We start from the raw sequence: 12,083 nt of genomic DNA, 5'->3' as shown, positions 1-12,083 counted from the left end.
AAATTTTTTAAAGTGAGTATTTAAAAGCAAAAGTATTTTTTTTTTAAAAAACAAATGTAAAGCATTTTTAAAAAAAAACAAAATTAAGTCATATATTTTAAATTTTAATTTAAAATATAAAACCTAAAAAATTAATCACTGATATTAGATTTGTTGCACATAAACGTGTTGGGAATCTGCATTTTTTATATATAGCCTAAAAATAAGAAATGGTAACATGGAAATAGAAACTTTCTTTTTACATGTAACAAGATAGGGTAAATGGAATGCTAATTTTTCTCAAATAACTCAGTGCATCCCATGAAACAAACCTAACTTTGGACACCACTGATCTACAATTACACATAGTGAATCTGAAAAAAGGATTTTTCATGGAAGTTTCCTAATTAGTAGTCTTTTTAGTTTTATATGGTCAGTTTTAGTTTTAAAAATTTTAATTTTTCGAATTGGTAGGAGAAATCTTTAGCTTGCTGTGAATGAAGCTATGATTAGTGTATTTCCAATATTATGGTTATGTGTACTATTAGTATAATTTCTTTCTTTCTATCCTCGGAGGTGCTACAATGTGATTTAGCACCTCCGAGGATAGAAAGAAAGAGTTTGAGCACGTCACGGCAGATCTCCTGAGGTGTGGCTACCCCCCAGAGGATCATAAATAAGTATATCAAAGGAGACCAGAGGAGAGGTGAGGCATTTACGCTGATAGCCACCACATACATTCCCTATTATCCGGGTCTAATCGAGCGAATAGCCCGTGTATTACAGGATCATCAGACAAGCTGTGTGCAGCTGCTAGGACGTAAGTTGCACACAGTGTTGTCACAAGTGAAAGATCCCATTCCAAAAGAAATCAGTGTAAGTGGGGTCGTTTATGGCATAAAGTGCCCGGATTGTGGGGAATGTTATTGGGGGGGGGGACTAAACGGCGTTTAAAGGATTGTCTGGGAGAGCACACGAAGGCGATAAGGAATGCAGATTATGCGAAATCAGCTGTGAAGGAGCATTATTGGGAGAAGCAACATCAAATCTCCCTGGACGAAACTACTATCATCGACGGGCGCATAGGTTTTGGAATCGCAAGTGGCTCGAGAGCTTGCGGATTAGTTCCATTGGGAACAACATTAATAGAGATAGAGGTATGCGGATTCATCCCCTCTTTGAGACAATGATTCTTAGAGGGGATGAATGATTTCACCTGATGCGCTCCCGAGCCACTTCCGGTTCCGTTACGCATGAGAACAATGCATGTGTTATTGAATCACGTGACATGTGCCGTGAACCTGCAGGTATTTAAGATTGCACTGCAAAAATAAAGCATACTGTTGAGAAAGAAGACACAGCCTTCGAAAGCTTCAGATTTTAGCGCTTTTAATTCTGTATATTTTATTGTATTTTATGGTATTCTTTTTCTTTTCTTTTTATATACTTATTGTAAATAGTAATTTATTGTAAATTAGTAATACCAGTTATTAAGCTATTAATTTTGTTTTTTCTTGTTTTATTATTTCAACGCAAGGTTGGTGTAAACTACTAAAATTTATATTAAGCCTTTCTTGGTGAGAGCACCCCTTTGTTCCCCTCACCAATCTTGTTGCCCATCTTTGTACTCTTTCTAGCAACTCTACATCCTTCCTAATATGAGACCTCCAGACCTATACACAGTACTCTAGGTGTGGCCTGACCATTGCCTTGTATAATGGGATAATCCCCTCCTTGACTCTGCTAGCAAGATTCCTATATATCATTGACAAGACTCCATGACCTGCCCTGGCAACCCGTCTGCACTGCACAGCAAACTTCATATTGACTGCACAATTACCTCCAGGTCTTTTTTACTTTCCACCTCCCTGAGTGTAGTACCACACAGTTGGTACATTTCTGTTCGGTTATTGCTACCCATATGCAGTACTTTGCATTTGTTAATGTTAAACTTCAGTTGCCACTTCTCAGCCAATTTTCCCAACCTCTCTAGATCCAGTTAGAGTAGCATACTGTCTTTACTGTCGTTAACAACCCTACCAACCTTTGTATCATCTGCAAATGTGGACATTAAACCTGGTATACCTTCATCAGTATCATTGATAAATATACAAAACAACAATGGGCCCAACACCGAACCCCGGGGAACTCCACTAATAACATTTGCCCACAAAGAGCTGTGTCCATTGATTACCATTCTCTGTTGTCTTCCACTCAACCATCCCTTTATCCATTGTAGCAACATACCCTTAATTCCATACCTCTCCAATTTGTCCAGCAGTGTTCCCTGTGCAACAGTATCAAAAGCTTTTCTGAAATCCAAGTACATGATATCAATTATTTTTGGCATTCAGTTCCTTTGTCACATTATACTATAATGTGACATTATAGTATCCAATCAAATTGGTCAGACAAGACCTCCCTTTAACAAATCCATGCTGTTTCTTAACTATTACTGCAGTCTTGTTTAGATGATCCTGCAATGCTTCTTTAACCAGTGATTCCATTATTTTCCCCAAAACACAAGTTAAAATTACAGGTATGTAGTTATTTGTGTCACCTTTTGAACCTCATTTGTGAATTGGTGATACATTTGCACACCTCCAGTCCATGGGGACCTTCCCTGAGTCCAAGGAAGCTCTAATAATGATGATTAAGGGTTTGCTTACTTCCTTTGCTGCCTCCTTTAATATAACTGGATGAATCCTGTCCACCCCAGGTGCTTTCCTTATGTTTAACTTCAACAATTTCTTTTCCACTTTGCTCTCAGTTATTACAAAATCACTTAGCTCCCTGTTAGTGTTTGATAAACTTCTGGTACTCCCCTCGTTGAATGACTCGTCATGTGTGAATGTAGATGCACAATACTCATAGTTTATCAGCTACCTGAGCATGATCATCAGTAGTTAACTCATCTATATTAAGTGGTCGAATCTGATTCATCCCTTTCCTTCTAGAGTTTACATAAGTAAAGAACTCTTTGCTGTTTTTCTTTGCGTCCTTCTCAAAGATTTCTCATCTGCCTTCACCTGCCTAACCTCCTTTGTGACTTAATTACAGACTAGTTTATACCTGGCATAGGCTTCTGTGTCACCTGATGCTTTATATGCATCCCATACATTCTTCTTCTTTGCCACGAGCCTCATTAATTCATCTGACTTCCATTTAGGCCTAAACCTTGAACAGTATTTCTTAGTTGAAAGACAGCCCTTCCTCATTTCGACCCATACACAAAGCTAACCCCCTAAGCAAGATCATTGAGAACATCATATACTCTCAGCTTTGTTGCTTTATGAAAAACAAATTCAGCCACCTTCATCATGGCTTCTTTACGGGCAGGTCAACAGTGACCAACCTACTTTCAATAGAACATGACATCAAACATAGCCTTGAATAAAAATCAGATAGACATTTTATATCTTGACCTACAAAAAGCCTTTGATTCAGTACCACATGATTTGCTTTGCCTCAAATTAAAGCAAATAGGTATATCAAGTAATGCCTTAACTTATGTTAAACTTCTTCTACAACAGGAAAAGCAGAGTTCTTTATGAAGGAAGTTACTCCTCCACTTTTTCTATACAAAGGGGAGTCCCACATCAGGGTTCTCCTCTCGGACTACTATTTTTTGCAATATTTATTAATGACGTACAAGATTGTATGCAACATGTAGACATCAAAGTGCTCTCATATGCAGATGACTTGAAAATATACAAAACCATCAAATCAATACAAGACTGAAATACTGGAAAATGGATTAGACACTATCACCCGGTGGATTACAAACAATGGTCTAACACTAAACTTAGACAAATGCTACACCATCTATTGCAGACTATCATAAAAAACACAAGATTAATTATCCCTATAAAACCAATAATCGTTTCAGATTTGGGGGTATGGTTTTCTGCCAAGGGAAACTTCAACACACATGTAAATAAGACTATAGCAAAGGCCTCCAAATCCCTTGGACTGCTTAAAAGAATTTGCTTTGACTTTACCAACATGCAGCTCATAAAAACAGCATGCATAATGATCGTTAATCCAATTCTAGAATATGCCTCACAGATCTGGAATCCTTACACCAAAATTCTTATAAAACAACTGGAACATATTCAGAAATCGAAATCCATAGTCAGGTTCCTAGCGTACAAGTCTAGGTTGGAAATGAACACAAAATCTTATTATGAATGGTGTGCACTCCCTTTGGGATGGTACCACTCTCTCAAAGAAGGGCTGTGGCAGACTACAAATTCCTGATGCATCTCGTGGCTGGAAAGCTGGATGCCTTCCCCCCAGCTGCTCTACCTCATCAATTCTAGCTGTCCTCCAAGAGCCTTGAGAAGACACAATCTGCTTGCACTGGATATTGTACTAGAGCCATACAGCACCGAACAACTTAAATTCCACTATTTCAATTGAACTGCAAAATTGCTAAACGAATCCAACATTGATATTCTAGCTGAAGACATCAATATCAAAAAAGAATTGCAAAGGTTCTACAATCAAGTAATTAGAAAATGAGAGTAAATTATTAATTTAATAATAATAATAAAAAAAATAAAATAAAAAATAGGTATATATTAACTATAAATACATCAATAAAAAAAAAATATGGATAACTATAATAATAAGAAATAATACAAAAAAAATGGATAACTATAATAATAATACAAATCAATCAATGTAACTATTCATTGAGAGCAAACAAGAAAATATAACAACAAAGGTGTTAGAAATACAAAAATCTTTGTTATCCCAGCTTTTCTTAAATGCAAATTGCCTCTAACATACGATATTCCATTGTATATGCTGTATATTTACCTTGTATATTGTTATTTGACATTGTATATATAAGAAGGATGTAGAGCTGCTGTAACGAGTACAGAGAAGGGCAACAAGATTAGTGAATGGAACAAAGGGGTGCTCTTACGAAGAAAGGCTTAAGTTTTGCAAATTACAGTGTCTGGAGACTAAGCACCAGCGAGGTGATCTGATAGAGGTGTATAAAGCCTTGAATGGTTTAAGCATGCTCAGTGCTGATGGGATTCTTCCTCTAGCTCAGAAAAATCATATGAGGGGGCATAAATTCAAATTGAGGAAAGACAGATATAGGATAGACGTGCGGAAATTTGCCTTTAGCCAGCGGGTGGTTGGTTGGTGGAACAGACTTCTATCCCTTGTGGTGGAGGTTGATAGCCTAAATAAGTTTAAGGCTCAGCTGGACAGGTATTTTGAATGAACAGAGGGGTGAAGTGGAAGTGGGTTTTTTTTTTTTTTTTTGGCTGATGCTGCATAAGCTTGCTTTCTTGCATCAAATGCCTCTACTAATGCTAATGCTATATTGAGAATTGACATTGTATATATTGAGATTTCACATTGTATATTGACTGTAAATAGAATTATTACTGTATTGCTACGGTTATATTCTTCCTCTTTAAGGCTTTGGCTGTTCTGGAGTAATAAATAATAATAAAAATAAAAAAAGAAGCCTAGTAACCGCCAAACTTAAGTCCCTGAAGGCTTCCCATTTAGAATTTAACGTTAGTAACATCATCAGTTGATCCCACTGTACAGAATTTAAAATCTGTCCAAGACCTTATGATTACATTGTGATCACTGTCACCCAGTGGTTCCTTTATCTGCAAATTCTTAATGCATGAATAATCACTGCTGATAATCAGATCAAGAGTATTACTCCCTCTGGTTGCCTCTCGAACATGTTGCTGTAGAAAACAGTCATCCAATAAATCCACAAAAGTCTTGCTTGTGCGTGTGTGAGTGACCAATCTACAAGTTTCAGTCAGTATCCGGAAAGTTAAAATCCCCTGTTATAAGACATTCTGATTTACTGGCCCACTCTATTTCTCTGCACAATTGCTCATTATACTCATCAGATTCATTAATCCTATAACACACACCTACTGTCATTTTTCCTTTCCCAGTGCTTATGTCACACCAACATCAATTGGATACACTTCCTTAGATTTTATATGTTTCTTAACTAACAGCATAACCCTTCCTCCCCTGTCTATCTTTTCTGTGCACATTGTACTCCCCAAATTCCAATTCTGCACTGCTTATGTCTGTGTGATACCACATCTCTGATATCCCAACAATATCTGCCTTTGATGTCTTGACTATCACTTTAAGCTCATCAACTTTATTAACTATACTCGTAGCATTGGTATACATGCGAGTATACGTGCACCTGTTTCTACTCTTAGTTACCCTAAAACAGCCCATGTATTTACTTGTTCCACTATGACTCCCAGCAGTCCTGGAAATCCCCATTGCCTTGCTTTCCAGACTGCTGTTCAATTGCATTTCAATAAAAGCAGTTCAAGAATCACTTTCATCTCTGCCAGCGGTACTGTTAATCTATTAGTCCGTGTATTAGTCCAAGCTATCAGTTTTCTGACCCATCTAACTCTGTCTCGATATCATCAGCAAATATTCTGGCACCCTTTCTATTTAGGTGTATCCCATCCATTTACTGGATGATGATTGTTTTCTACAGCCGCATATTTGAGAGGCATCCAGAGTGAGTGATATTCTTGATCTGATTATCATCAGTGATTATTCATGCATTAAGAATGTGATTAATTAAGATAAGAACTTGGTGGCAGTGATCACACTGTACTGATGTGGGATTTACTTAAAGATGTGACTGTCATCAGGGGTAAAGGGAAGGGTTTTTGCTTTTGTAAAGGTGATTACAGTGGTCTCAGACAGTTTTTAAATTCTGTACAGTGGGATCAACTGATGATGTTACCAACGGTGAATTCTAAATGGGCAGCATTCAAGGAATTAATCTTGGAAACTACTAAGCTTTTCATACCAACTATGAAATAATGTTCAAGGTGTAGGCCTAAATGGATGTCAGATGAAATATTATACTGATTAGCATCTAATGTCAGTTTCTTACCATACAGAGATTGCCAAATATATTTGGTGCTATTTAGAAAAATCCTTTGGTTCTTTATAATTAATTTCTTTCATTTTGGTTGTTGCTTTTCACTTGCTCATTGAGGAATGTCACTTTTGGGAACAGAAAAAGGATGACCCTGCACATTTAAATTTTTTAGCAGTTGACTCAAAATATCTAAATAAAAGTTAATCACAGAGAAATTGGCAAAATAACTAGGCAGTGATGGACCATGCTGCAAATGCTCAATTTTTAGTATTGATCAGCTTTTCAGCCTAAAGAAACCAGGCTGGAGGGAAAAGTGCATTTTAACTAGAATTGTGATATATTATACTTTGATGTAACTTCTCATAATTGCTAGATTGTGTTAATTATGCAGACAGAGAAATTTAAAAACAGAAATATAATTTTAATTGCTGATACTTGTCTGTGGTATTTAGGGTTGACAAACATAAATTCCATATAATATATCTAGCAGTATAGTAAATAAATCTGATGAATTTTGAAGTGGCTGGTGAAGACATGAAAGTCAGATATTATTGGATTATCAAATCTTATGAATTTTGAAGTACTGGTGAAGACATGAAAGTCAGATATTATTGGGATATCAGAGTCGTGGTGTCACACAGATATAAGGAATGCAGAATTTTAATTTGGGGATTACAGTGTGTACAGAAAGAACAGACAGGATAGGAAGGGAGAAGGGGTTATGTTGTTAGTTAATAAACACACAAAATCTAAGGTAGTGAATCCAGTTGGCATGGATGGACAGTGCAACGCTGAGTCAGTTTGGTGTGACCTAAGCACTGGGAAAGCAAAAATGAGGGTACGAGTTTGTTATAGACCTAATGACTGTGATGAGTATAATGAACTGTACGGAGAAATAGAATGGGCCAGTAAATCACAATGTCTTATAATGGGGAAGTTTCAACTTCCCAGATATTGACTGGAATTTGCGGGTTTTATCACTCACACACTATGAATACTTTTGTGGATTTATTTGATGATTGTTTTCTACAGCAGCATGTTCGAGAGGCACCCAGTTCCCTGTGGGTGCCTCTAGAATATGTATTAAGAATCTGCAGATAAAGGACCCACTTGGGTCCTTTATCTGCAGAATTAGAATTATCTAATTGATGCATTATGAATCTGCAGATAATGGACCCACTTGGTAGCAGTGATCACAGTGTACTGATGTGGAATTTATTTAAAGATATAACTACCAACAAGGGGAAAGGGAAGGTTTTTGTTTTCGTAAAGGTGGATACAGTGGTCTCTGATAGTTTTTAAATTCTATACAGTGTGACCAACTGATGATGTTACCAAATGCAAATTCTGTGAGAAGCATTTCAGGAATTAATCTTGGAAGCTGATAGGCTTTTCATATCAACTAAGAAATACTGTTCAAGAGCCTAAATGGATGTCAGATGAACTAATGAGACTGACTGAAGAGAAGAAAAATGCATGGGATCTATATAAAGTATCATGACACAGAAGCTTATGGTAGATATAAGCTAGTCTGTGATCAAGTGACAAAGGAGGTTAGGCAATCAAAGTCTCATCAAATTTATTTGCTATACTCCTAGCATTGGTGTACATGCAAATATATGTGCACCTGTTCTTATTCTTAGTTACCCTAACACTGCCCAAGCATTTACTTGTTTCATGATGACTCCATAGCAGTTCTTGAAATCCCCAGCAACTTTGTTGCAATTGTGCTGCGATAATGTTGTAGCAACTCACATCTGTAGATAGTGTTGCAGTGGGTAATCCCTAGTCTTACATCTAGAGATGGTGTTGTAGTATGTAGTCTGTGTAGTCTCAGATCTATCCTGCAGCCATCTTTCCTCAATTTGAATTTATCCTCATTCGTATGTGGCGTGAACATTAGCATTAGTAGAGGCATATGATGCAAGAAAGCAAGCTTTTGCAGCATCAGCCAAAAAAAAAAAACACTTCCATTTCACCCCTCCGTTCGTTCGAAATACCTGTCCAGCTGAGCCTTAAATTTATTTAGGCTATCAACTTCCACAACAAGGGATGGGAGTCTGTTCCACCAACCAACTATCTGCTGACTAAAGGCAAATTTCCACACATCTATCCTATATCTGTCTTTCCTCAATCTGAATTTATGCTCTCTCAGGTGATTATTCTGAGCAAGAGGAGGAATCCCATTGGCATTGAGCATGCTCAAACCGTTCAAGCTTTATACACCTCTATCAGATCACCTTGCCGGTGTCTAGTCTCCAGATACTGTAAGTTGCAAAACTTAAGCCTTTCTTCGTAAGAGCAACCATTTGTTCCATTCCATTCACTAATCTTGTTGCCCTTCTCTGTACTCGTTCCAGCAGCTCTACATCCTTCTTGAAATGAGGCCTCCAGACCTGTATACAGTACTCAAGGTGTGGTCTGACCATTGCCTTATACAAGGGAATAATCACCTCCTTATCTCTGCTAGAAAAATTCCTGTATATCATTGATAAGACACCATGAGCTACTCTTGCAGCCCGTCTGCACTGTTCAGAGTACTTCATATCCGCCTGCACAATAACCCCTAGGTCCTTCTCATTCTCTACCACTGTCAGTGTAGTACCACAGAGTTGATACGTTGCTCTGGGGTTGCTGTTTCCCATATGTAGTACTTTACATTTGTCAATATTAAACTTCATTTGCACCTCTCAGCCCATCTGCTCAACCTATCCAGATCCTGTTGCAGCAGCATAGCGTCAGTAGTGTCCGTAATAACCCTGGCAACTTTTGTATCGTCTGCAAACTTAGACATTAAGCCTGATATACCATCATCAATATCATTTATAAATACAGAAAACAATGATGGACCCAACACTGAACCCTTAGGGACTCCGCTAATAACATTAGTCCACGATGAACAGTGTTCATTGATTACCACTCTCTGTCTTCTCCCCCTCAACCATCCCTTTATCCATAGCAGCAATTTGCCTCCAATGCTGCCACATGAGGAAGGATGTCATGAGCATTTTGTATACTCAATCTATTCAAAGACTTATACACTTCAGTCAGATTTCCTAGGCAAATTACAGTATCACAAAACTAGTCAGATGCCTAGTTTTGTGATACTGTAATTTGCAGAAGTGAAGAATTTTTTGATAAAAGCATCCTTCTGTCCCACTTCGCTAATCCCATTCTCTTCTCTGTCTACACCCATTCCAACAGATCCACATCCTTCCTAAAATGTGGCTTCTGGGCCTCTGTGCAGTACTTAAGATGTGGCCTAACTTCCTTTGTGCTAATATCAGGAAACTTTTAATATCATTTTATACCTAATCCAATAGCTAACAGTATATGGTATTACACTGTCAATTTAATAGGTATATTAAAAATTTACTTTTAAAAAAATATTTTTTAAAAGTAAATAATTAGAATTATCCATTTACAAATAGATGAATGAATGAACCACACATAATTCGCTCACATTTGCTATTAGATCAGAGTCAATGGATTTTCTCTATTAATGAAAGCATGTGCAGCTTCATTAATATAGAAAATCCATTGACTCTGATCTAAGTTTTTCTTACTGAGCATCATTATCCAGGCTGAATATGAGCATAGGTGCCTTACAAAGTCTATATCAATGAATAAAATGTGACACACATGCATAAAAAAAAAAAAAAAAAAAAAAAAAACATGCTACAATTTTTGCAAGAAAGTTTCAGTGAGAAAAACTGTGATGCGAGTTTATGGATGTTTTGTATTTTTAATTGTCATTGAAAGTTATTTTATTATATGTATTTTAGGCTTATATGATTTTCTAGTAATAAAATATCAAATAATTAGTCAAATGAAATTGTATTTCTTCTCTTAAACTGCTTGAACTTATTGAACAGTTTTATTAATTACCTGCACTTAAACTCTCTCTAAAATCAGACAAGTAAGCCTGAACTGACTAAGCAACTGGATCTTAATCCAAGAAATGTGACTTGGATATTTCTTGTTTAGGACTCAGATGCTGTTCCCAGGTGTTATAGGGACTTCAATCCATAGTTGGTTCTCATGACTAGCTCTTCAGTATTCTTGTTATCGCATTCTCTTTAAATATAGAATCCTAAGTATGTTGCTGACCTCTGTTTTCTATCATGTTCATTGTAGCCTAGATATTGTAGTCTGAAAGGTTTCATTACATAATAGTATGACCACACCATCTATTTTTGTATAAATTATTATAATAATTTATCCTGTTTATTTATTTCTTTTTAATTGCCTTATGATAAACACATTTCCTAAATATAGGAGCTGTAGAACTGAAGAAAGATACTAATGCTTTCAGTCTTCACTTAAAAGTGAGCTCCTACATAGCCGAAGGTGACTTTTCATGTGAGTAAAGAAATTTTTTTTAACCCTTTACCTGGCACGTTAAAAGTATAACATTAGCAGGCATGATGATGATGGATTTTTTTCACCATTGCTATACTTGTAATAAAGGCTTGAAATAGTTAAATTATTCACTTTTTGAAGTGACCTTTATTTTTGATCTATTGTGCCTTTATTTTTGATCTATACAGCCATGAAAAATAATTTTTTTTGTATTGAAAATGTATATTTTTAATTAATAATTTAAGATACCCTCTATATCAGAGGTTCCCAACTTTTTTTTTTTTTTTTTATGTGAACCCCAAACACAAGAGGTATTAGGACCTATAGTACTTAGTACCGTGCTTGGGTTTGAGGTTAAGAAGACGAAAGAAGATATTTGTTGACATTGGACTTGAACTTCTGTAGATTGTAATTTTCAGGAAATACGTATGAAGGAAGGTTGTTCCAGAAAACGGCAGTTGAATGAATAAATGAGGAAGATGAAAAGTTGGTTCTGTGGGTTTGAAGTTGGACAGTAAATGGATGTTGGCTGGTGGCGGCACGTGTTCGGACTGTTTTGAAAGAGAGAGAGAGCAGGAATTATAGAAGCCAATTCAGAAGAACAGTGCCCATGGAAGTATCTGTAGAAGAGGCATGCAGCAGAAACAATGCGTCTATGAGAAAGCGAGTGGAGAGACTCTGTTAGAGATGAATCATTAATTAACCTAACTGCCCTCTTCTGAATGGAATCAAGAAGCCGGAGAGAGGTTTTGGGGGCACCACCTCAGATATGGGAACAATATTCCATGGCAGGGCGAATTTGCGATTTATACAGAGTGAGCAGCTG

The 12,083-nt window shown here is 36.7% G+C and overlaps 1 protein-coding gene across 1 annotated transcript in view; it reads left to right on the top strand.

Annotated features, from left to right (window-relative positions):
- Nucleotides 1–12,083, top strand: part of LOC150081740 (F-box only protein 7-like) — a 389,948-nt gene that overhangs the window by 178,703 nt on the left and 199,162 nt on the right. Inside the window, exon 5 of the mRNA XM_090379603.1 lies at nt 11,174–11,257. Coding sequence (XP_090235729.1) covers nt 11,174–11,257 — 84 coding nt within the window. The remainder of the gene's footprint in view (nt 1–11,173; nt 11,258–12,083) is intronic.

This window comes from Mastigoproctus giganteus, chromosome 8 (genome assembly GCF_048544385.1).
Source record: "Mastigoproctus giganteus isolate SK-2022 chromosome 8, ASM4854438v1, whole genome shotgun sequence".
Lineage (NCBI taxonomy): Eukaryota > Metazoa > Arthropoda > Arachnida > Uropygi > Thelyphonidae > Mastigoproctus > Mastigoproctus giganteus.
Note: the sequence above shows the minus strand (reverse complement) of the source record. Positions and strands in the feature narration are given on the sequence as shown.